The sequence below is a fragment of the Berghia stephanieae genome, chromosome 2 (genome assembly GCF_034508935.2).
Source record: "Berghia stephanieae isolate SIO BIC M18660-M18661 chromosome 2, UCSD_Bste_1.3, whole genome shotgun sequence".
Taxonomy (NCBI): Eukaryota; Metazoa; Mollusca; class Gastropoda; order Nudibranchia; family Aeolidiidae; genus Berghia; species Berghia stephanieae.
The window spans coordinates 128,802,113-128,829,132 of NC_088361.1; the positions used below are offsets into that span (position 1 = coordinate 128,802,113).

General features: G+C 34.3%; 1 protein-coding gene across 1 annotated transcript in view; it reads left to right on the forward strand.

The window, feature by feature from the left end:
- LOC144966602 (T-complex protein 1 subunit gamma-like) overlaps positions 1 to 26,708 on the forward strand; it is a 27,056-nt gene extending 348 nt beyond the window's left edge. Inside the window, exons 3-17 of the mRNA XM_078903309.1 lie at positions 3,228 to 3,278; positions 3,573 to 3,635; positions 12,068 to 12,164; positions 14,758 to 14,878; positions 15,444 to 15,524; positions 17,280 to 17,385; positions 17,587 to 17,669; positions 18,011 to 18,077; positions 18,511 to 18,545; positions 18,882 to 19,061; positions 20,930 to 21,028; positions 21,773 to 21,959; positions 22,660 to 22,800; positions 24,941 to 25,072; positions 26,157 to 26,708. Of these exons, the coding sequence (XP_078759435.1) occupies positions 3,228 to 3,278; positions 3,573 to 3,635; positions 12,068 to 12,164; positions 14,758 to 14,878; positions 15,444 to 15,524; positions 17,280 to 17,385; positions 17,587 to 17,669; positions 18,011 to 18,077; positions 18,511 to 18,545; positions 18,882 to 19,061; positions 20,930 to 21,028; positions 21,773 to 21,959; positions 22,660 to 22,800; positions 24,941 to 25,072; positions 26,157 to 26,285 (1,572 nt within the window). The 3' untranslated portion in view covers positions 26,286 to 26,708. The remainder of the gene's footprint in view (positions 1 to 3,227; positions 3,279 to 3,572; positions 3,636 to 12,067; positions 12,165 to 14,757; positions 14,879 to 15,443; positions 15,525 to 17,279; positions 17,386 to 17,586; positions 17,670 to 18,010; positions 18,078 to 18,510; positions 18,546 to 18,881; positions 19,062 to 20,929; positions 21,029 to 21,772; positions 21,960 to 22,659; positions 22,801 to 24,940; positions 25,073 to 26,156) is intronic.
- Positions 26,709 to 27,020: the final 312 nt, after the last annotated feature.

Genomic DNA, 27,020 nt, shown 5'->3' on the forward strand with positions numbered 1-27,020 from the left:
CTGCTAGACTCAAGACTCCTACATTTCATAGTCATAGACAATAGCACGGGAAATTCCTGGTCCAAATGATTCCAATCATTAAAAGTATTTCACGTTGATAAATTATGATATAGAAATCGATTTGATTTGCCATCCACTTTTTCACGTGATTTCAATTCCGTGACGAAAAGAGGAAATATAAGAAGAGGGAGAGGGGGGAAATGGAGAAAATTATAAATTAGTAATGAAACCAAGGGAGATAGAGAGAAAAAAATGAGAGTACCACTAATACTATTAGAGAGGTGGGCCTTTGGCCTACCAACCTCCGCCTCCGCTGCACGTCCAACTCGCCTTGAGCATGCATTCACGTAAAATATAAAGATTTTTTTTTAAAACCTACCTCTGTTTCAAAAACTAGCATCTTTCAACTTTCTAAGAAACATTTTGATTTTTCAGAACTTGTAGTTCGTTAAAAAAATACCGGCCAATCTGACCCGTTGAGTCGAATGAAAACGAAATTTTGTTGTTTACACGGTTCAAAGGAAATGCCGTAAATAAGCTTTCATGGACTTCCTGTGTTGTTTTTACAATGTCACGTGACCGTTTTGAGAAATTTGACGTCTGCTACAAATAATTAGACCGGTGGGTGGTAGATATTTTCGTTGGAGCAGAAAAAAAAGTGAGTATTATTTCTTGTACTTGTAGAGAGGCCTAGGGTCCACCAACAGACCAGTTGATTGAATGAAAGAGAAAAAGGCCTTTTTTATCCGCCGCCACCACCACCTTGAAAGAGTGGGGGGGGGGTGCATGCCGACGAAAGTGTCGCTTGGTGACCTTGGTGACGTAGAGCAGCTCAAGGATACTGGCAGTTGCAGGTGTTCTTAACCCCTTAACAGCGAAGCTAATTTTTTGCTTTTATCTTTATTATCGTTTCCACCAAGAGAGCAGTCAGACTATCGCAACTCGGACTTCAATTGTCTATAATCGTTTTGCCGTTACTTGTCTTTTGATGATAGAAGATTTGGTGTGTTAGGTCAAAGATCGAATTTCGCCGCTAAAAGGTTGCATTGCTACTGGGTTTGCTCTTCCCCCCCCCCCACCTTTTTTTTTTTCTTCTTTTTTTTCACCTTAGTATTGTTGGTTGCTGCTATTTCCCTTTTTATGATTAGCAAGTTCCGTAGGAGTCTCACAGGATGCAGGAGTACTGCAATTAACCCTTTGCCAGTGACACTGATTTTTTTGTTTTCAAATAATAGTCTTCATTTATATTATTTTTTAACGCAGAAAAACAAAAACGTTTCCACCATAAGAGCAGTAAGAATATTGATAAAAAGCGCTTTGAGCACGTTGGGTGGATATTGCCCTATATAAAAGCTCATGTTTTTAAATTGTATTTTGTTTTTTGTCTTTTGATGAAAACGGTAAGATTTTATTTTTGGTCCAAGTAAGATTGATATTGGCCTTTAAAAGGTTAAGTTGTTCTGTTTTTTTTTTTCAGGTTTTTTTTTTTCAGGTTTTTTTTTTTTTTCAAATGCCTAGTGAGAGAGAAAAAACAAAACAATCATACATGTATCTGCAAACAGCAGAACGTTTTCATTTTACAATGAGATGGGAAGGGGAAGGGATAACACTATTACAAGAGAGAGAGAGAGAGAGATGGGCGGGGGAATGGGGGGGGGGGGGGATAGTAAGGGGGAATGGGAAAAGATGAAAGAAACAATGGGTTGCCTGATGACGTAGATCAGAGGATTGTTACAGCGGTGTTCACGGTGCGTACTTCGTGAAATTTTAACCTTTTACAGTGACACTGATTTTTTTCTCCAGATTGCTTATGCAGAATAAATCGTTTCCACCAAGAGAGCAGTAGTAAGAGTATATTTCGACTCGGGCTTCAATTAAACTATAAATCGCAAAGCTTGTCTTTTAATGATAACATTAAGACTAAGATCTGGAGTTTGGGGAGTGTAAGATGGAATCTCGCCATTAATGGTTAAAATTGTTTTGATTTTTAAAAAAATAACACACACACACACGAGCGCGCGCGGTCACGACAGCGAGGACCATCTATTGCTTGTGTTGCAATGGTAAACCAGTTTACTTGTACGTAGATCCTGAGGCTAGATGCCCCGTTACCGTGTACATAGGCACTCCCCCCCCCCCCCCCCCCCAAAAAAAAAAGAAAGAGACAACACACACACACACTCACACATACACACGCACACACACACACACACAGAGTCTCGCATCCGCTACGAACTAATTTTGCGCACCAATTTTTACTGCACTAATGCACCAAATTGCATACCTATCTAGGGACACTTTTTTCCGCATCTTTTTCTCAATAAACTTTTTTAAAAACCTTTGTTTTGCTTGCACTGCACCGGAACCAGACGTAGTAACAGACGGAAACCGACACGATATCGCGAGGAATGAACCATGAAAATATTTAGGATATAATTTCAAACACAACTTTTGAAATTCATCAAGGATTGTGTAGTACCGAATGTTTTTTGATAGAAAACAAATGCATCTTCAAATCTAAACTGCTTTTGACGGTTAGCGGTAAGTTTTTTATTTATTTTTCTGTCCAAACGAATGATTTGTCCTGGTATAGAAGCTAAGTATTGGTAACACCGGCGCAGCTCTCTAATATTACCATCACTCTGTGACCGTTAAGTATGATTTACCAACTGGCACGGTCTGAGGCAAAAAGAGAAAGTTAAGAAGAGAAAAGAGAAGTGAAAGAGAGAAAGAAAATCTGAGAAATAAAGAAGTATGAGAGTAGTAAATATTAATTGACATCTCTCCGTGGCAGTTTATAGTGTGTCAGTTCAGTGCATGACATAATCAGTCGGAAGGTGAAAATTTTGGATTTGCATTTTTTGGTTAAAAATTTACCTTTTAACTAAACTTGGCAATATCTCAGTTCAAACCTTTTCACCTACAACTGATTGTCATTCACTGTAACATATAGTTGATGCTTTACCAACTGGCACAGTCCGTGGTTAAAACTAAAAGTTAAAATAGTGAGTAATTGTGAGAGAAAGAAGAAAATGGAAGAAAAGAGAAAATGAGAGCATTAATATTAACGAGTGTGAGAGAGAGAGAGAAAGGAGAAAATGACAATTACTTTTATTTTCTAAATACATTCTTCATTACCATTGCACTTGTACATAGTTCATCAAACGTTCAGTAAGGATTTAAGAGATGCTTCAACTTCTGTTGATATTTTTATATTTCAAATTCAGACAGTGGCAGATATTATCCGAACATGTTTGGGGCCAAGATCCATGCTGAAGGTAAGAATTTGAAAATCAGAAGTGTGATTTTAAACCTGTATAGCTTTCTCTGTCAGTGTATAGTCATTAAATAGGTTTTCAATTATAACAGAAATGCTCTTGTCAGTGCTATATATTTGAATATATAGAGATCAATTTTATTGTTTCAACCTTTATTGGCATTTCCTATTACGGTCGTTATTTGGTGAAGAGTTGTGGGTGCATTTTTTAAACTTTCAAATACTTAATTTTTGATACATTTTAAACTCTCTGCTTGACTTGATTCTATCAAGTATGTTATCTATCCTTTAACAGATGCTGATGGATCCTATGGGAGGAATTGTTATGACTAATGATGGGAATGCCATTTTGAGAGAGGTAAATATTTTATTTAAACCAATGTGTTTGTACTCCAATGTCAGGTGGATTAGAAATTAAAGAGGGAATTTCTATGCTCTCAAAATTTTTAAAAATATAAATACTCAGTAGAGGTTTCTTTCTATTTTTTTTCTTTCTTTCGTTATGGGATTTAAATGTTTGTAACATGATAAAAAACTTATATTTTTGTTAAAGATTTCATGATATAATGATAGCCACGAAATATGTTCCAAGCCAGCACTGAACATATAGTTAGAGATGCCCTTTATCTGGCTTAAGTCGGAAAACTGGCCTTTTGAAATTTTCCGGCTGACCTTGTTCAGTATTGGTGAGTTGATTCTTTAAAGATGAAAGCATTGGTTATTTAAAGGCAACAGGTGAAGGGAAGCTAGATTGATATAATATCTCCTTTTCTATGCTTGAAGGGTGATATCATTTGGTGAAGAGAAGCTAGATTGATATAATATCTCCTTTTCTATGCTTGAAGGGTGATATCATTTGGTGAAGAGAAGCTAGATTGATATAATATCTCCTTTTCTATGCTTGAAGGGTGATATCATTTGGTGAAGAGAAGCTAGATTGATATAATATCTCCTTTTCTATGCTTGAAGGGTGATATCATTTGGTGAAGAGAAGCTAGATTGATATAATATCTCCTTTTCTATGCTTGAAGGGTGATATCATTTGGTGAAGAGAAGCTAGATTGATATAATATCTCCTTTTCTATGCTTGAAGGGTGATATCATTTGGTGAAGAGAAGCTAGATTGATATAATATCTCCTTTTCTATGCTTGAAGGGTGATATCATTTGGTGAAGAGAAGCTAGATTGATATAATATCTCCTTTTCTATGCTTGAAGGGTGATATCATTTGGTGAAGAGAAGCTAGATTGATATAATATCTCCTTTTCTATGCTTGAAGGGTGATATCTTTAGGGTGAAGAGAAGCTAGATTGATATAATATCTCCTTTTCTATGCTTGAAGGGTGATATCATTTGGTGAAGAGAAGCTAGATTGATATAATATCTCCTTTTCTATGCTTGAAGGGTGATATCATTTGGTGAAGAGAAGCTAGATTGATATAATATCTCCTTTTCTATGCTTGAAGGGTGATATCATTTGGTGAAGAGAAGCTAGATTGATATAATATCTCCTTTTCTATGCTTGAAGGGTGATATCATTTGGTGAAGAGAAGCTAGATTGATATAATATCTCCTTTCTATCTTAAGTGATATCATTGTGAGAGAGCTGATTGATATATCTTCTATCTTGAAGTGTATACTGTGAGAGAAGCTAGATTGATATAATATCTCCTTTTCTATGCTTGAAGGGTGATATCATTTGGTGAAGAGAAGCTAGATTGATATAATATCTCCTTTTCTATGCTTGAAGGGTGATATCATTTGGTGAAGAGAAGCTAGATTGATATAATATCTCCTTTTCTATGCTTGAAGGGTGATATCATTTGGTGAAGAGAAGCTAGATTGATATAATATCTCCTTTTCTATGCTTGAAGGGTGATATCATTTGGTGAAGAGAAGCTAGATTGATATAATATCTCCTTTTCTATGCTTGAAGGGTGATATCATTTGGTGAAGAGAAGCTAGATTGATATAATATCTCCTTTTCTATGCTTGAAGGGTGATATCATTTGGTGAAGAGAAGCTAGATTGATATAATATCTCCTTTTCTATGCTTGAAGGGTGATATCATTTGGTGAAGAGAAGCTAGATTGATATAATATCTCCTTTTCTATGCTTGAAGGGTGATATCATTTGGTGAAGAGAAGCTAGATTGATATAATATACTCCTTTTCTATGCTTGAAGGGTGATATCATTTGGTGAAGAGAAGCTAGATTGATATAATATCTCCTTTTCTATGCTTGAAGGGTGATATCATTTGGTGAAGAGAAGCTAGATTGATATAATATCTCCTTTTCTATGCTTGAAGGGTGATATCATTTGGTGAAGAGAAGCTAGATTGATATAATATCTCCTTTTCTATGCTTGAAGGGTGATATCATTTGGTGAAGAGAAGCTAGATTGATATAATATCTCCTTTTCTATGCTTGAAGGGTGATATCATTTGGTGAAGAGAAGCTAGATTGATATAATATCTCCTTTTCTATGCTTGAAGGGTGATATCATTTGGTGAAGAGAAGCTAGATTGATATAATATCTCCTTTTCTATGCTTGAAGGGTGATATCATTTGGTGAAGAGAAGCTAGATTGATATAATATCTCCTTTTCTATGCTTGAAGGGTGATATCATTTGGTGAAGAGAAGCTAGATTGATATAATATCTCCTTTTCTATGCTTGAAGGGTGATATCATTTGGTGAAGAGAAGCTAGATTGATATAATATCTCCTTTTCTATGCTTGAAGGGTGATATCATTTGGTGAAGAGAAGCTAGATTGATATAATATCTCCTTTTCTATGCTTGAAGGGTGATATCATTTGGTGAAGAGAAGCTAGATTGATATAATATCTCCTTTTCTATGCTTGAAGGGTGATATCATTTGGTGAAGAGAAGCTAGATTGATATAATATCTCCTTTTCTATGCTTGAAGGGTGATATCATTTGGTGAAGAGAAGCTAGATTGATATAATATCTCCTTTTCTATGCTTGAAGGGTGATATCATTTGGTGAAGAGAAGCTAGATTGATATAATATCTCCTTTTCTATGCTTGAAGGGTGATATCATTTGGTGAAGAGAAGCTAGATTGATATAATATCTCCTTTTCTATGCTTGAAGGGTGATATCATTTGGTGAAGAGAAGCTAGATTGATATAATATCTCCTTTTCTATGCTTGAAGGGTGATATCATTTGGTGAAGAGAAGCTAGATTGATATAATATCTCCTTTTCTATGCTTGAAGGGTGATATCATTTGGTGAAGAGAAGCTAGATTGATATAATATCTCCTTTTCTATGCTTGAAGGGTGATATCATTTTGGTTGAGAGTGAGAAGCTAGATTGATATAATATCTCCTTTTCTATGCTTGAAGGGTGATATCATTTGGTGAAGAGAGCTAGATTGATATAATATCTCCTTTTCTATGCTTGAAGGGTGATATCATTTGGTGAAGAGAAGCTAGATTGATATAATATCTCCTTTTCTATGCTTGAAGGGTGATATCATTTGGTGAAGAGAAGCTAGATTGATATAATATCTCCTTTTCTATGCTTGAAGGGTGATATCATTGTAAAAAGCTAATTGATAAATATCTCTTCTTCTGAGAGGGATATCATTTGAGAAGCTAATTATAATATCTCCTTTTCTATGCTTGAAGGGTGATATCATTTGGTGAAGAGAAGCTAGATTGATATAATATCTCCTTTTCTATGCTTGAAGGGTGATATCATTTGGTGAAGAGAAGCTAGATTGATATAATATCTCCTTTTCTATGCTTGAAGGGTGATATCATTTGGTGAAGAGAAGCTAGATTGATATAATATCTCCTTTTCTATGCTTGAAGGGTGATATCATTTGGTGAAGAGAAGCTAGATTGATATAATATCTCCTTTTCTATGCTTGAAGGGTGATATCATTTGGTGAAGAGAAGCTAGATTGATATAATATCTCCTTTTCTATGCTTGAAGGGTGATATCATTTGGTGAAGAGAAGCTAGATTGATATAATATCTCCTTTTCTATGCTTGAAGGGTGATACCATTTGGTGAAGAGAAGCTAGATTGATATAATATCTCCTTTTCTATGCTTGAAGGGTGATATCATTTGGTGAAGAGAAGCTAGATTGATATAATATCTCCTTTTCTATGCTTGAAGGGTGATATCATTTGGTGAAGAGAAGCTAGATTGATATAATATCTCCTTTTATGCTTGAATGATCATTGTGAAAACAGATTGATATAATCTCCTTTTCTATCTTGAAGGTATCATTGTGAAGAGAAGCTAGATTGATATAATATCTCCTTTTCTATGCTTGAAGGGTGATATCATTTGGTGAAGAGAAGCTAGATTGATATAATATCTCCTTTTCTATGCTTGAAGGGTGATATCATTTGGTGAAGAGAAGCTAGATTGATATAATATCTCTTTCATGCTTGTGATATCATTGGTGAAGAGAAGCTGAGTTGATATAATATCCTTTTCTATGTTAAGGGGATTCATTTGGTAGAAGCTGATGATATAATATCTCTTTTCTATGTGAAGGTGATATCATTTTGTGATAGAAGCTAGATTGATATATTCTCCTTTTATGCTTGAAGTGATATCATTTGTGAAGAGAAGTAGATGATATATATCTTTTTCTATGCTTGAAGGGTGATTATCATTTGGTAAACTGATTGATTAATATCTTTTCTATGCTTGAAGGGTGATAATTGTGAAGAGAACTAGATTGATATAATATCTCCTTTTCTGATGACTTGAAGGTGATACATTTGTGAAGAGACTTATTATATATTCTGCTTTTCTATGCTTGAAGGTGAATCATTGTGAAAGAAGCTGATTGATATATATCCCTTTTCTATGCTTGAAGGTGATACAATTTGGTGAAGAGAAGCTAGATTATATATCTCTATTTCTATGTTGAGGTGATACATTGTGAGAGAAGCTAGATTGATATAATATCTCCTTTTCTATGCTTATGGGTGATACAATTGTGATGAAAGCTAATTGATTAATATTCCTTTTCTATGCTTGAAGGTGATCATTTGGTAGAGAAGCTAATTGATTAATATCTCTTTTCTATGCTTGAGTGATATCATTTGGGAAGAGAAGCTAGATTGATATAATATCTCCTTTTCTATGCTTGAAGGGTGATATCATTTGGTGAAGAGAATAGATGATTTTCTCCTTTCTATGTGAAGGTGATTCTTTGGTGAAGAGAAGCTAATTGATATAAATATCCTTTTCTATGCTTGAAGGGTGATATCATTTGGTGAAGAGAAGCTAGATGAATATATCTCTTATATGCTTGAAGGTGATTCATTGTGAAGGAGCTAATTGATATAATATCCTTTTATGTTGAATATATCATTTGGTGAAAGACTTGATGATAATATCTCTTTTCTTGTTGAAGGGATTATTTGTGAAGAATCTAGATTGATTATATCTCCTTTTCAGTTGAAGGGTGATAATTTGTGAAGAGAAGCTAGATTGATATAATATCTCCTTTTCTATGCTTGAAGGGTGAATCATTTGGTGAAGAGAAGCTAGATTGATATAATATCTCCTTTTCTATGCTTGAAGGGTGATATCATTTGGTGAAGAGAAGCTAGATTGATATAATATCTCCTTTTCTATGCTTGAAGGGTGATATCATTTGGTGAAGAGAAGCTAGATTGATATAATATCTCCTTTTCTATGCTTGAAGGGTGATTCATTTGGTGAAGAGAAGCTAGATTGATATAATATCTCCTTTTCTATGCTTGAAGGGTGATATCATTGGTGAAGAGAAGCTAGATTGATATAATATCTCCTTTTCTATGCTTGAAGGGTGATATCATTTGTGAAGAGAAGCTAGATTGATATAATATCTCCTTTTCTATGCTTGAAGGGTGATATCATTGGTGAAGAGAAGCTAGATTGATATAATATCTCCTTTTCTATGCTTGAAGGGTGATATCATTTGGTGAAGAGAAGCTAGATTGATATAATATCTCCTTTTCTATGCTTGAAGGGTGATATCATTTGGTGAAGAGAAGCTAGATTGATATAATATCTCCTTTTCTATGCTTGAAGGGTGATATCATTTGGTGAAGAGAAGCTAGATTGATATAATATCTCCTTTTCTATGCTTGAAGGGTGATATCATTTGGTGAAGAGAAGCTAGATTGATATAATATCTCCTTTTCTATGCTTGAAGGGTGATATCATTTGGTGAAGAGAAGCTAGATTGATATAATATCTCCTTTTCTATGCTTGAAGGGTGATATCATTTGGTGAAGAGAAGCTAGATTGATATAATATCTCCTTTTCTATGCTTGAAGGGTGATATCATTTGGTGAAGAGAAGCTAGATTGATATAATATCTCCTTTTCTATGCTTGAAGGGTGATATCATTTGGTGAAGAGAAGCTAGATTGATATAATATCTCCTTTTCTATGCTTGAAGGGTGATATCATTTGGTGAAGAGAAGCTAGATTGATATAATATCTCCTTTTCTATGCTTGAAGGGTGATATCATTTGGTGAAGAGAAGCTAGATTGATATAATATCTCCTTTTCTATGCTTGAAGGGTGATATCATTTGGTGAAGAGAAGCTAGATTGATATAATATCTCCTTTTCTATGCTTGAAGGGTGATATCATTTGGTGAAGAGAAGCTAGATTGATATAATATCTCCTTTTCTATGCTTGAAGGGTGATATCATTTGGTGAAGAGAAGCTAGATTGATATAATATCTCCTTTTCTATGCTTGAAGGGTGATATCATTTGGTGAAGAGAAGCTAGATTGATATAATATCTCCTTTTCTATGCTTGAAGGGTGATATCATTTGGTGAAGAGAAGCTAGATTGATATAATATCTCCTTTTCTATGCTTGAAGGGTGATATCATTTGGTGAAGAGAAGCTAGATTGATATAATATCTCCTTTTCTATGCTTGAAGGGTGATATCATTTGGTGAAGAGAAGCTAGATTGATATAATATCTCCTTTTCTATGCTTGAAGGGTGATATCATTTGGTGAAGAGAAGCTAGATTGATATAATATCTCCTTTTCTATGCTTGAAGGGTGATATCATTTGGTGAAGAGAAGCTAGATTGATATAATATCTCCTTTTCTATGCTTGAAGGGTGATATCATTTGGTGAAGAGAAGCTAGATTGATATAATATCTCCTTTTCTATGCTTGAAGGGTGATATCATTTGGTGAAGAGAAGCTAGATTGATATAATATCTCCTTTTCTATGCTTGAAGGGTGATATCATTTGGTGAAGAGAAGCTAGATTGATATAATATCTCCTTTTCTATGCTTGAAGGGTGATATCATTTGGTGAAGAGAAGCTAGATTGATATAATATCTCCTTTTCTATGCTTGAAGGGTGATATCATTTGGTGAAGAGAAGCTAGATTGATATAATATCTCCTTTTCTATGCTTGAAGGGTGATATCATTTGGTGAAGAGAAGCTAGATTGATATAATATCTCCTTTTCTATGCTTGAAGGGTGATATCATTTGGTGAAGAGAAGCTAGATTGATATAATATCTCCTTTTCTATGCTTGAAGGGTGATATCATTTGGTGAAGAGAAGCTAGATTGATATAATATCTCCTTTTCTATGCTTGAAGGGTGATATCATTTGGTGAAGAGAAGCTAGATTGATATAATATCTCCTTTTCTATGCTTGAAGGGTGATATCATTTGGTGAAGAGAAGCTAGATTGATATAATATCTCCTTTTCTATGCTTGAAGGGTGATATCATTTGGTGAAGAGAAGCTAGATTGATATAATATCTCCTTTTCTATGCTTGAAGGGTGATATCATTTGGTGAAGAGAAGCTAGATTGATATAATATCTCCTTTTCTATGCTTGAAGGGTGATATCATTTGGTGAAGAGAAGCTAGATTGATATAATATCTCCTTTTCTATGCTTGAAGGGTGATATCATTTGGTGAAGAGAAGCTAGATTGATATAATATCTCCTTTTCTATGCTTGAAGGGTGATATCATTTGGTGAAGAGAAGCTAGATTGATATAATATCTCCTTTTCTATGCTTGAAGGGTGATATCATTTGGTGAAGAGAAGCTAGATTGATATAATATCTCCTTTTCTATGCTTGAAGGGTGATATCATTTGGTGAAGAGAAGCTAGATTGATATAATATCTCCTTTTCTATGCTTGAAGGGTGATACCATTTGGTGAAGAGAAGCTAGATTGATATAATATCTCCTTTTCTATGCTTGAAGGGTGATACCATTTGGTGAAGAGAAGCTTTGCATGACAGCGGGGCAATGTGGCTCAGCGGAATACCCAAAAGGTACCAAGCTCGATCACCCGCCGTACTGTGTGTCCTTGAGCAAGTCATATCACCCTAGCTCACTTTGCGGAGCTGCACTGCGGCTAACGTCTGGATTGTTCCAGTCTACCTTTGTAATAGACCTTAAAGACAAATTTCCCCATGGGAATGAATGTAAAGGGAATTTTATTTTATATTTTCACATGGGTCTTTTTGAGAAAAACTTCTAGACTTTTTTGATTTTAGCAAAGGGCTTCCCCATCATGGACACCCTGTGTTGGATCATATCAAATTTGCATTGTCTCGTATCATAGGTGTCATTCTTATGGCAAAAGAGATAACAAATTTAGATGGAGGATATCCTTGACACTTGTTCAATTGTTTTATGTTTTTGGATTTTCTGATTGCAATTTTGATCATAAGGCAAAAAACAAGATGTATTGCTTTTTTTTTTTTTTTCGGTCATGATTGGGCTCTTTAGCTTTTAAAAAATTGTTTCAGTTAAATGTGAAGCACCCTGCAGCCAAGTCAATGATTGAAGTTGCCAGGACTCAAGATGAGGAGACTGGTGATGGCACCAAGTCTGTCATTATCCTAGGTAAATATGTCCAGCAATATCTGTTATAAATATGATCAAGTAAATATTGTTGATTGATTCTTTTAATGATAATGATGATGAACGTAATATTTTAATTTTAATAATGATAATAATAGTGATAAATACACTTCTAAGGGCTTCACCTTCAAATCTTTTCACAAAACTTAACATCCCTACAGTCACATTCCATACAACTATTGCTACTTCTCAACATTACAACAGATCTGCCACTTATTCATAGATGCATAAGTGAGCTAACTGCATTAATTCTAAAACATTTTAAAGTACAAGTTCTTGTAATTAAGGATGGAAGTCTTTCATTTTGGTTGGTACATAAATATACTGAATTATCTTTTGCCTGTGCCAGTTCTGCCATAGTCATCTTTCGTCATTGAATTTGCTTTGAATTTACACAATGCTGCAATTAATAAGGATATTATTGATAATATATTAAAAAGAAAATGTTGTCACAGAAAATATATTTGTAAAAATTTATCTTCAGGAGTTTCTTTAAGGTTGCAGCAACTTATGATTAAAAGGGAGGGAACTCCAAGCTGTAGGACGAAATTAATTCAGAGATTAATCTTCAAAGCACTTTAATTTTGTTCTGGTGTCACTTGTGAATTAACACCTTTAAATCTTAAACTTTATACAAAATAATAACTTAATCTGAAACCTTATCAGGGGCTTTGCAGACTTACATATATTCCTACTATAATTGGAATTCCGAAACACCAACATTGATTACCAACCTCCAGTCCTTTGAAAATTAAAAACAAAATAGAAAGATAGCTGAATGCTCTGCTATGACTGCTATCACAAAGCATCATCAATGTGTAAACGTCACTCTTAGTAGCTCCCATAATGGGCAGGGAGGTACATGCTGTGTCTTCTATCCCCCCCCCCAACCCGTTTTCCAATTGTTTCCTGTTGCTGTCTTGGAATGAGATTACTTGGTTTTGTCCTGGCCCTGGCCGGAGTTCCTTGGCTGGGAGGGAAACAGTCGAATGTATAGTTATAGTTTTGGGAGATGATATTTTTTTTCTTTATAAATCATCTCTCTGTTATGCATTGTATTATGTTTAGTTTGCATATTATATTATATGATTTGTAAACATTTGAGTGTATTCCTCTTAGTTGGGACGTGTGCTTGTGTCTGGATGAGACTTTTAGGTGATCTCAAACTAAGTACTTTGGCGGTGTGCTCTTGGAATCTACATCTGTTCCCTATTTGAACCAAATCCCCTTTGTCTCACCTTTTCTTTTGTGCTTTAATTGTAATTCTAGAACTTTTTACTATCCCATTTTCTTCCTTTTTACTGGTGCTGATATGTCCTTAATGCGTTGCAAGCGCCGTAAAACGCTTAAAAAACAAAACAAAATCACTCTTAGTAGCATGTGAGTTGAGCCAGTGATAGTAACTATTGTTCTCTCCACAACAGTCAAAGTAAGTCTGCTATTTTTAGCCTTCTGTAAAAGCTTGACTCTGTTTTTGAAATAATTATCAATTTGTTGTGATGAGTGAAACTGTGGTTAAAGTTGCCAGAAAGGGGCTTTAATTTTTCCTTTTCATGGGTATGAGATTTCAGGCTTTTTGAAATTAATTATAATTTATTTCCGGCATAATACCATTTTGAGGCAATAGATCATATTTCAAAATAATTTTTTTTTCTTTTGTATTTGTTGGAAATGGATTTCAGGCTTTTTTTGGCCTTAACCTATTTGCACCCATCCTTTTAATTGTCAACTTTTGATTTCGGATTCCCATTGACATTTTCTTTAAAACCTGAATCTGGTTTGAAAGTATGGTACTGGAAGATCTTGTTGATCATCTTGCTGACCTAAAAGCTATGGAGAGTTGTGTAAAAAGCAAACTATTCTGTTACCAGCATTTACAGGTCTGGTTTTATGAGAGTAATTTTATATTCAATAATATCCCAAACTGGCAGCCAAGAATGGTTCATAAAACATACATGTCGAATCTTACGAATTTTTCGTAATTTTGCGAATTTTAGACAAATTTTATGGAAAATTACGAATTTTTAATTCTTAGTAATACTTAATAATAATTATAATAATAATAATGATAAGAAGAAGAAGAACAAATACTACTACTACTACTACTACTACTACTACTACTACTACTACTACTACTACTACTACTACTACTACTACTACTACTACACTACTATTACTACTACTACTACTACTACTACTATACTACTATTACTACTATAATAATGGTAATGATAATGATAATATTGTGGTTGTTCATACACAATTTCAGAAATTACGAATTTCCTTGTCAAATTACTAAAAATTGACAAAAAAATTACTAAATTTAAAAGTTTTCAATTTGGCATGTCTGATAAAATATCTTTTTGAGTAATCGAATTAGGTTCTTCCTATAACTTATGAATAATGTCCTTTGTGTAATTTATTTTATTATAACTTCATTTTTTTAAAAGTAGATTCTTCCACATCTTGATTTATTTTTATTGGTTCCAAGAATGTTTTTAGCTTGTTTTGTTAAATTATATGAATGTAAAAGGGTATTCTGTAATATTGATAATCAACGTTGTTTGTTTTACAGCTGGTGAGGTCTTGTCAGTGGCAGAACAGTTCATCCACCAACAGATGCATCCTACCATCATTATTGCAGCATACAGACAGGCTCTAGAGGATATTATTGATGATCTCAAGAACAAAGTGGCGTAAGCAGAGCAATGTGTCTTATTATTTACAATTCTAGGGACTGAATGTAAAATATTGGCTTATTTATCATTGTTATAGTGGGGAGCATTTTGTGTTGATTGTAGAGTTGTTTTCTTTTTTTGGAGTTTGCCATTACACAATGAAGCATACGTTGACTAGTCATATACTCAAGTTTTCACAATGTTAAATTTTGAAATTGTCAAAATTAGATTATACCTAGCAGGGATTTATTTTTTAAAATACAACTAAAAATTACTGCCTTAATATTGGATTCATTTAAAATTTATTTGCCGAGAGGAAACCAGCTCCATTTATAAGAAAAAAACACAAAAACAATCCTTATTTTAGCAAGACAGATATATGTAAATTGAAAGCTTTGTTTTAGACATGTCCATCCTTGTGTATGAGTACTTACTTATTGACTAACCTGCTGATAATATTGCAGGAGGGTGTTAAACGAACAGAGACCCTATATTTCATCTGATGCATGTTTTGAGATTTATGATTTAGCTTAACTCTTCCCAATGTTTAATTACATGCAGCTTTTCATTTCTCCTCTTTTAGAGTACCAGTTGACACAAGTAACAAAGAAGAGATGATTAAAATCATAAAAAGCTGTCTAGGAACCAAGTTCATCAGCAAATGGTAAAAGGCAATTATTTTAATTTTTTTTGTATCGGTTTATTAGATTTACAAAAGTAGATTATTCATTCTATGTTTGCTAACGCGTCAGTCTTTATTACATGGTGGCAAACTGCCACGATAAAATAATAACTTATGATTTGACCTGTTCGTTGAATTTTTTGAATTGATGGAAATTACTAACTACTTTTTTATACGTGTGTCTGGGACTATTATCTGAAGGCATATGACTATATAATTGCCAAATTCCCTCTAGAAAATGATGTCTTGAAACATTCTCCGGTGGGGGGTTATGCAAGAAAAGTTGTGCATCATTCAGCTCAGTGAACTATTTTTTTTACAAGAAAGTTTAGTGTTTTGGTCCTTGTAAAGGGTGGAGACAATGCTGGACAAACTGGAGTATGAATTCAAAATATATAGCACTGAAAGCTTTGATCAGGAATTCCCTCAGCTTTCCTCAATTCAGCAGTGGTTAGCAGTCAGCTAATTTGTTGATTCTCATGGGGTGTTGAAGGTTGTTCACTTCATGTTAGGACTACTGACCATCCTTCACTCCTGGGTGGGGATCCTGACCTCCCATAGTGGGCAGGGAGATACTTACTGCATCTTCTATCACCCTGTGTCTGTTTTCCAACTTGCTTTCTGTCTTTGTCTTGGAATGAGATTACTTGGTTTTGTCCTGACCCTGGCCGGAGTCCTAGCTGGGAGGGAAACAGTCAAATGTATAGTTATTGTTTTGGGAGATGATATTTTTTTCCTTGTAAGACATCTCTCTTATGTATTATTATATGTTATTTTGAATGTATAATGTAAACATTTGAGTGTATTCCTCTTTGTTGGATTTTGTGCTTGTGTCCGGATGAGACTTTTAGGTGATCTCAAACTAAGTACATTGGTGGTATGCTCTTGGAATCTACATCTGATCCCTATTTGTTCCCAATTCCCCTTTTGTCTTACTTTTTCTTGAGTGCTCTAATTGTAATTCTAGAACTTTTTACTATCCCATTTTCTGCCTTTTTACTGGCGCTTACATGACCTAAATGTGTTGCAAGCGCCGTAAAACCCTTTAAAAAACAAACGTCCTTCACTCAACTTATGAATGTGAACGTAGGGAAGAACAAAACCAATTTCAGAGGATCCCTCTGTACAGATATGTTGGCTAGCCTTCGTATCTTAAATCAGACTCCACCCCTTGCTACAAACCTAAAGTTACATCAGATTTCCTGAAGAGGGGAAAAGCTATTACAAAAGTAGCAGTTAAACCCCAGCAAACTCTTGGACTAGATTTATTGACAGGCATTAAGCTGTGGTGTACAGTTGAAATGTAATTTATTATATAGGCGCCTAGAAGATGAATTAATTACGGTACCATTATGATATTGTGTTATGTTGAGTCAAAGCGATTGGATGTTCTGTTTTTGCTCCTTGAAAAGTTGGCTGCTATGTTACTATCATATCTTTTTCTTTCGATGTACCTTAAGAATCCTTAAAGATTGAATGTCTCGGAATTGTTATTAATTTTTTCCCCTGTTTTGAAACCCAATTATCTGCAGTAGATTCTATTTACCTTATGGTTTTAAAGAAAATGTTTAGTACTGTATAATGATTGGTATTTATAGCCATTATATAATTTTACTTATTGTTCAAATTGTGTGATATGCTCCAGCCTGTTTACTCAATATTTCTTGTGTCATATTGATGTGTAGTACTATCACTTATTGATTGTTTTGACCATGCATGTCCATTGACATCTTTCAGGATGGATTTGGCTTGTGAGATTGCCTTGGATGCCACCACAACTGTTGTTATGGAAGAAAATGGAAGGAAGGAAATTGACATCAAACGTTATGCCAAGGTCGAGAAGGTAAGGACCTCACCACTTACCACATGTTCTTGTCAAAACACTTTTTCCTCAGTCTAGATTTGTTTACAACCATGGGTCATTGCCATCCTCTTGCCCGGTGTGAAATATAACATGAGTGAGGTGGTTAGGTATGCAATTTTGGTTGAATATATCCCTTAGATAATTGAGAAAACATTAAAGCTTTTTTTTTTCTTTCCTTAGATCCCAGGAGGGTTATTGGAAGACTCAAAGGTATTGAAGGGTGTCATGATTAATAAGGATATTGTTCATCCTAAGATGAGAAGGTTAGTAATTAGTTATAGCAAGCCTTGAATGTATGATCATGATATTAGAGGGGGATAATAATTCTGACTGAATGAAGGGAAAAGAAAAATTTTAATTATATACTTGCGATGCTGATGATATGAGTAACTTATATTTTTTGAAATGTAGACTAATGGTGTTGGCAAAATTGTATTTCTCTAATGTGCAAGCTCTAACTTTTAAAAAAATATTTTTTATACATTTTTATAGCATGGGTAAGAAATTTCTTCAAATCAGTAATTAAAGATGTTTTGTTAAATATTATAGCTGTATCCATTCAAATGTGTTTTTAATAAAATTATATTTCATGTTTATTCCATAGGCGAATTGAAAACCCTCGAATTATGTTGCTTGATTGTAACCTGGAATACAAAAAGGGAGAGAGTGCTGTGAGTATGGCATTAAGATTTTTGTCAGAAACTTTTTTATTTTTTTGTGTATTCTTCAAATTTTGTAAGCAGATTGGTTCATATAGAGACAATGTATTTATTTATCAGATAGACCGAGTTTAATATTTATAATATATACTAATAAAAATATAGCTTGTGCTGCTTAAAAATTTTAAAGCTGTTTTTGCCAAAACAAATTATTGTTCAAATGATACAAAATTTAACTTTGTCATTTGATGGCCGAAGTTTCAACAGTTGAATGATAATGTTTATACAAAATCTTGATTGTCTTGTGACACAAAAATTAATTTTTTTTCTCCCATGAAAATGACAGCTTTTGTGATACCAACTACAATGGATTTAAGACATTTGAAAACATTTTTTCGACTGGCATGATGGAATTGGTTTTTTTCTTTCTGTTTTTTTTTTTCAGACCAATATTGAAATCACTCAAGAGACAGATTTTTCGTAAGTATCCATTTTTTGAAATTATAGTGAGACCTGGAAAAGGTGGCATTTATTTTTTTTTTAATTTAATAAAATGAAATATTTATTGTGTTATATATTTTGTATGTATTTTATAAAATAGCGAGAAATAATATTGGTTTTAGGATAAATCTTGATTTTAACATTTGCGATAATATATATAAAATTTTTCAGGACTATGCACTGTGTTAATACTTTTTTGTCATATGATAGTATGTGAAATTTGACACTTATGATATGTGAAATCAATAGCAGTGTATGCTATGCTATGCTTTCAAAATATTTAATCAAATTTGTTCTTATCTTTTCCTTATATAGAAAAATCTTGAAGCAGGAAGAAGAATACATTGAGAAGATTTGCAAAGACATCATTGCATTGAAGCCAGATTTGCTAATCACGGAGAAGGGTGTCTCTGATCTTGCCCAGCACTTCCTGGTCAAGGCCAATATCAGTGTGATACGTCGTGTTCGCAAGTCTGACAACAACAGAATTGCCAGGTAGGTGCTTAGTATGCCAATGGGTGAGTGGATTTTTACCATTACATATTTATGTGTTTCTGGGTGAAAGTTTCAATGTTTGGTTGTTATTTACTGCTCTTATATGTATATATTCATAGTTTCGACTTTGCAGCAAACTTGACTCATGCTTATTAAGCAAGTGCATCATATTCTCATTTGATCTTTTTCATCTATGCTTTACTATGCAGTGAATGCTCAATTTAATTAAAGACAGATTTCCTCACACTTACATCAGTCAATATGTATACTAGAGTAGTATAGATACATTTAATAGTTGGGATCCCTGGACAGAAGATTTAAACAAATGATGTGGTTGCTGACATTTGCTGATGGATATTTTTGTTTTGTTTCTGTTAATAATTAATATCATTCACAAGTAAAATGTTAGTGCTTCGTACAGAATACCTTAAGGCTATAAAAGCAATATTATAGAATTATATGATCATATATATAGACCAGCTTATTAGAATTGAAGTTAGATGAGTATGCCTTATCTTATTACATGAATTTTGATTATATAAATAGGAAGGTAGTTGGTGGTTGCACCATGTGAGCAGCAAAGTGTGGACAATGTTCATTGTCTCTGATCATGTTCCGTGGTCAGTCACAGTAGGCCTGGTTGTTTACATACCATGCGTTGAGTCTTGTATTCTAGACAGCATGATTTACAGCACAATCTTACTATGATAATCTGAAAAACGGTATCCTCACCGAATGACCACAATAAGGATATTGACAATTGCTATCTTAAATACTTGATTGTCACCCGATTCAATCAGCCCCATCATCCTGAGCATCTTTCACGCTTTTAACACTGGCGATTGGAAAACAAATGCATGATATTGGCAAATGTCACAATTCAATTCTGTGATTGTCAAAATATTGTGATAAATAAAACCATGGGGCTTGTTGCTTCAGGTGAAAGTCGAGTACTTAAGATGGCTATGGTACTGAGCTATCTTGATTCAGAAAAGTGAGGGGAACCGACATTTATGTTGATAATAACAAGAAATGAAGTGAGTAGGATGGCTTCGACTGTAGAGCTACACTCTTGCAGCCAGGCGGAGTTGTAACAGTTAGGTTGTGGGTTTGTGTCCCCATCGCCGCAGTTTTTATTCTCTAGTCTTTAGTCTTCTGTCACTTTCCTGCTCACCTCATTTCTTGTTATGAGCTGTCTTGTCAGTTTATGAGTGAAAATTTGCATGTTTTATTAAATTGCTGTGAATTTGTTTATCATATTGATCAAAATATGGAGTTTAAAAATAATGCCAAAGACAATTTTTCCATGCCAAACAGCTTAAACAATACTAAGCATGAAAAATTCCAAATTGGCAACCCTAATCCACTCTTTGACTTGTGTTTTGCAAATTTTCTGATTATTGCTGGATGTTTAAAAGAAACAATAACTGTTATTGTGCGGTCACATTTGAATGAAGGATTGAGCTAAGCAATGACACATCATTACGTAGATGAGCTTTTTAAAATATCAGTTTGTATCTAGACACAAAAATTGTTATTTTAGATAATTCATATTCTTCATAGATCAAATATAATATTTGTAGACACAAACTTTGAAGGACAAATTTCCAAACCGACATACCTAATGATAATTCATATAATGTTTAAGCTTATGCTACTTCCACGAAAGACAGAAAAAGTCAATGCTTGTAAAATTTGAATGTTCCTCAGTACATTGTTCAAAATATGAAAGGATCATGGAATGAAACATTTCAATGCAAAATTTGAAGTCCATCTAACATGCAGTAAAGGCTGTAGGCTTGACAGAAAAAAAATTTATCTTTTTTATTTTATTTTATTAAATTAAATTACTTTGCATTTGTTTCTAGGGCATGTGGAGCTACCATAGCTAACAGGACAGATGAGGTGAAGGAAGAAGACATCGGCACTGGCTGTGGGTTGTTTGAAATTGAGAAGATTGGAGATGAGTAAGTTTGATACTATTGAAGGACTGTCACAACATATATCACGTTTTCTATCTTCATCTCTCCTGTCCTCCTCCTCCTCCTCTCTCTCTCTCACTCTCTTTTTTTTTATTATTCTCTCTCTCTTTATAAATCTGAATAAAAGCGACAGACAGTTTTAAAGAGAATTAGCTCTTTGCAGAGCTTTCTAGATAACGTCCTTAAGTTCTATTTTACGTCTATGCATTTTCTATTATTGGAAATTAAAAAAAAAAATTGTTATACGCATATTTGAATAGCCCAGATTTCTTGGTATGTCATGTTGTATGACAAAAAACTTTGAGTAAAAGAAGAAAAAAATGTTGATTACTGATCACAGATCACAGTTTGCACTATTGAATACTGGCCAGTCTGTGTACCCTAGAGATATACTTCAAACACAAATAATGAAGATCCCATGATTGTAAATCAATATTAGTTTAACCATAACCATTTATTGTAAATGATATTTAAGGAAGGAAAATATTAGACCTCCAGGGCCAAAAGGCCCATGGAGCCAGAGTTTATCCTTTTTTTTTACAATTGCTTTCTACGTTTTGCATAGGATGCTAGTCTATTTCAATATACAGACCCAGCTTCTCAACCACTGCTGGATTGACAAGGTGTCATTTCTTGTGAAACGAGTGGTCTACCAACTGACTTATCAGGGTCCCCAAATGATAACTATTTAATATTAAATTTAAATTATGTTTGATATACTTTCTTTAGATACTTCACCTTCCTCACTGATTGTAAGAACCCCAAGGCCTGTACTATACTGTTACGAGGTGCCAGCAAAGATGTTTTAAGTGAGGTAGAGAGAAACTTGCAGGATGCAATGAATGTCGCTAGAAATGTGTTGGTTGACCCCTACTTGGTACCAGGAGGAGGAGCTGCTGAAATGGCTATTGCACAGGTAATGACTATTCTCCATTGTGCCAACTGACGTTTCGTCACTTTAATTTGATAAAGATCAACCATTGCCAAAGGCAAATTTATTATGTGAGTAGGAACAACATATTAAATGTGTGGTGGGTCGTGGAGATCCTTTCGCTTTGTCTTCCATCCCCTTATATTTGTTTTTCCTCCTACGTTTTTTTTCTTTTCTTGTCCTGGAATGAGATTACTTGGTTTTACTCTATCTTGGCGGAATGCTCAACCAGAGGGAAAGTCAAATGTATACTCCCTTTATTAGGGAGAATTAATTTCTTCCATGAATATTATCATCTCCCTAGTATATGTTATTGTATTTCATTTATTGATCTATATTTGGGTAGCATTTTCTGAGATCCTGCTTGTGTCTGACTGGGATTATTGGGTTTATCTAGAACACATTGATAATTTGCTTATGGTGTTTGCTTCTGTTTTCTGTTTGAACCAGAGTCCTGTTGATTTTTTTTTTGGTGCTTTAAAAAAAATATAATTTATTGACTCATCTAGTGACATAAATGCTGCAAGGCAGTAAAACAAATCAATAATAATTGTGACCTTAAGAATATTCATATATATTATGACATAAATTTATGGCCAGTCAGAAAAAGCTCTGTAAGGAACTGCTTGATGCAAGTAAAACAATGAAAATGCATGTTTTATTTATTTATTTATTTTTCCTTCAGGCATTGAATGACAGGGCCAAGAGTATAACAGGTGTACACCAGTGGCCATACAGAGCTATTTCAAGAGCCATGGAAGTAATTCCTAGAACTCTGATACAGAATTGTGGGGCCAGCACAATCCGTGTTCTCACAACACTCAGGGTAAGTTAATATTAACAATGGTCATGCTCAATGTGCATTGAATGTTGGTCAGGTTGCATGTAAATTATGTTTTAAATAACAAAAAAGAAGCTGTGCCCTTTTTTTAATCTCTTAATATATGTTATCTCATTTCATGTGGATTTTTTTCTTTGTCTTGGAGTAAGATGCATGGTTTTCACAGGCCTTGACAGTATCATTCATTGATTGGGATTTTTAAAATTGTAAATTATCTCTGTGTTTGCTCCTTTCAGTAGGCATCTGGTGCTTCTACGCGTCTGTTGTGTCTCATGTCTCTTTTTGGCATGGATATGACCAAATGTTATAACAATATTCATTTATCTTTTACAACTTATCCAAATTGCTCAGTAGAGTTTAATGAATTGTCACATAATTGTGTGACTTTCATTGTCTTTTCTTACTTTGGCAAAAATACAGAAATGTCTGAACCACTGAAGACCAAGTTCTCAATATTGAAGAGAGGACTTCTGTAGCAGACCTGCTTAGTACTGTGAAAAATTTGTAGAATTACAAAATTTTGGCCCTAGTGGATTCGCCTCTTTGACTCAATGAATCTTGTTGAAAGGGAAAGTTTAGTTCCTTTTACCCTACATTCAGGACTTTGGAGCATTAATTTTATTTGTAAAGCTATTTATAGTGACCTTTTCTCTTTTCTCTTGGAAACTAAGAATTTTAAAAAATTTACAGTAGACATCTCTGCAATAGTGAAATTTTAACGAGACAGCCAGTGACTACTAATTTTTCATGCACACTACTAATTTTCCCATATCTGACTTCTAATTTTGGCAAGTTGGGTTTGGCTGACTCCATGGCAATGATGGCAAGTCATAAACTTTTACACTGTGTAATTTGTTTCATATTAGCTGCAGAATAATGATAAGAACACTTGAAAATTCTTTTCCAGATACAATAATGTATAAATATATTTCAATGGTATTGAGTAAATATAATTTCACACTTTTTTTCTCTCTCTTATCAACTTCCAATAGTTCCGATTTTTTTCCACTGTGAACAACATCATTTTTCATTGCTACTTCAATGTCATGTCTGGCTTGTACTTACGTAATGTCATCTCATTGATCAACTTCCTCCTACACCTAATTGAGTACAGTAGAACTCGGAAATAGCGAGTTTGACGGGTCCACTCCTGATTACTCGCTATTTCCGAGTTGTCGCTATTCCCGAGTTGCCAGAAAAGGTCACTCGGCCGTACAAAAAGATGGAAAGACAATGTGTGTGTGTGTTTGTTTGTGCGTGTGTGCCGCAAATGACTGTGTGTGGATAAAGTGGGGTGGGGGCGGGGTTGAACACAGCCTTCGTTAACTACGTAATGATGGCCACGGGTTGAAGTTGATCCACCCCTAAAACCCACCCCTTCCATTTCCATCAAGATTTCATGTGTGTATGTGTGTGTGTGTGTGTGTGCAAGTGTTTGTATGCACTAGGCATGTTTGATGAGGTAAGCAAGCGCATCACTCAATCACTGACCCACTTAAATGATGGTTCCACGCTCCCTTCTCTCGCTGATCGTGTCGTTCGTCGCTGACCGATGCTGCTAAGTGAGGCATGTTGACTGCCAGTGCTTACCTCGCGCGTTGCGCGGCACCACATTGAGTGAATAATTGACCCCCACCCCCAATACACACACACGCACACAAACACACGCACCCAACCCCCACCCAAATTTGTTTCTCCTCCTATGTACTACTACAGACTAGGCTACTATGTAATATTACTCGTAACGAGAAATAAGAAAAGGAAAGAAGCTAGGCTAAAAATATTTAAATCACCCTTGTCTGTTGTTTTGCTTTACTTCGTTCGAAGTCCTTGGCTGGGGCAGGAAATGCTCGTTATTTCCGAGTTGACCTCTTTTTCATACTCGCTACTTTCATGCTAATTTTATTGACTCAAATAAGAGAAAAAAACGGGGATTTAGATTTTACTCGCTATTTCTGAGTTCTCGCTATTTCCGAGTACGTTACTTTCATGTTCTACTGTATATACATTTTTCTCAGTGTTTTTAATCCAAATATTTTGAAAATATCTTGATCAGTATCTTGTATTTTAAAAAACCTAAGAAAGATTACAGAAATTACAATCATGGTATTACCTTATGTTTCAGGCCAAACATTCACAAGCCAACAGCACGACATGGGGAATTGATGGAAATACAGGGACAATTGTAGATATGAAACAGTTTGGTGTATGGGAGCCACTTTCTGTCAAACAGCAAGTGTTCAAGACAGCAATTGAAGTAAGTTGATATCAAAGATAACTCATTTACCAGAATGTAATAGGTCAGGCCATATTAGTTACCTTAATGTTTGATCTCTTAATTGGAATTATATTGAATTGAGTGGAATTTAATTGATTTTGATTCATCCTTGTTTTGCCAAGTCTAGCAAGATTAAGCCTCAGTTAAAATATTCCTAGTCATGCTTCATCCCTTCATAACAAGGAAGCTCAAAAGGTGGTCAACTTTCCACTGCTTCTTCTCTTTCGTATTATGACAATAAGAACTTTTATTCTGTGTTCTTTTGTCTTTTTGCTGATGTAAATGGTTATAGATTAAACATTTTGAAAAATGGCAATGGATTGAAATATCTGTTTATTGCAACTGAAGTTTCATAGGGTATGATATTTTAAAAACATTGTTGTGACATGCTATCGTCAGTTTCTATTGTAAAACTAGAACTAGAATCATTAAACAAAAATGATGCTGTTCCAATTTCGTATAAATTTTGAAGTGATTGGATCAAAGTCAATGGCTGCAATCTGAAATAAAATTTATAGCAACAAGACTAAATATTGAGAATTCACATTGAATGTATCAAATGAATAAACAGCCAATCTTCTATTTGGATTTCACACTTTCAGACCGATCTGTAAAGGGGTACATAACGTTGGGCCAATTTATAAATTCCAAGTTTACACAACACCCCCCCCCCCCCCCCCTCTCTCTCTCTCTCCCCCTCCCTCTCCCTTATAGGTTCTGGTTCAATGTCAAAATATATTTTGTTTTTTTACATCAAAAAGCCATTTTCAACCTTATCCTTAACTCAAAGAAATGTAAAAATTTGTTGGTTTTTCTAAATTCTTGGGTTTACAATTTACCAAATTACAGCTATTTGAAAATTGCAAAATCGGCGTCCTGACTAGCAACTAATTAGAGCCAAAATCAAATGAGTGGCCATAAATGGTTAAGATTTCCCAACAAAGTGGAAATCAATTTGGAGTTTGCTATTCAGATCGTCTGTACAGCAATCTTTCTTTAATGTTTTCAGAGTAATCCAATTAAATTATATCTCCTTTGAATTTTTTATATTTTTAATTTCCAGACTGCAATCCTGTTACTTCGTATTGACGACATTGTGTCCGGTGTGAAAAAACAACAGGACCTTGCGGGGGGTGGTGCCCCCACATCAGGTGGGCCAGCTCCAGAAGCATCAGAGGGGCCAGAACCATAAGGCTGTTTTTTTTTGTGCATTTAATCTATTTCACCATGTCATTGTGCTTAGTCCACCCTATGGAGAATGCAAGGCTTGGATGGAAGTTTTGGGGTATTCATTAATTTTGTACTTTTCTAACGTGCATTAAAAGTATTAAAACTGCATTAGTTATGTTAAAATCTCAACTCATAAACCGTATATATGAATTTCTTATTTCAAGTTTTTATCAAATTGTGATTTTCAGTTTAAAAATTGATTTATTTTTTTTCAACTTGTCTTACCCCAATTTCAAGTGTGAGAGAATGGCTGCTGGTATAATAAGTAGTAGCTGTGTTTTATGATGGTTGCTGCATTCTCTTCGTGTGTTTGTGATATTTATTAAACATTTTGTTTTGTTTATTCTGAAAAGCTTGAATGAATAAATCCATTTTTTACACAGAATTGATTAATCGTTATTTAAGTGCAATTTTTGTTGTAATACATATCAATCTCCCACAAAACCATTTGTTGGACGTTCTTGACCTCTTTTAAAGTAGGTACTCCAAACCAGCCACTATCGGGTAAAATTGTGATGAAAATCGGGAAAATTCATCACTTTCACACTGCTACTCTCAAATAATGTGTAAAATGTATGCATTACACTTGGTGTCATTGTAAAGATCATCCTTTTTTCTTTATGATAGGGAAAAAAGAAAATGGTTTTGTTCAATAAGTAATCTTAATAGATTTGAATAAAAATGTGTAGAAAACGGT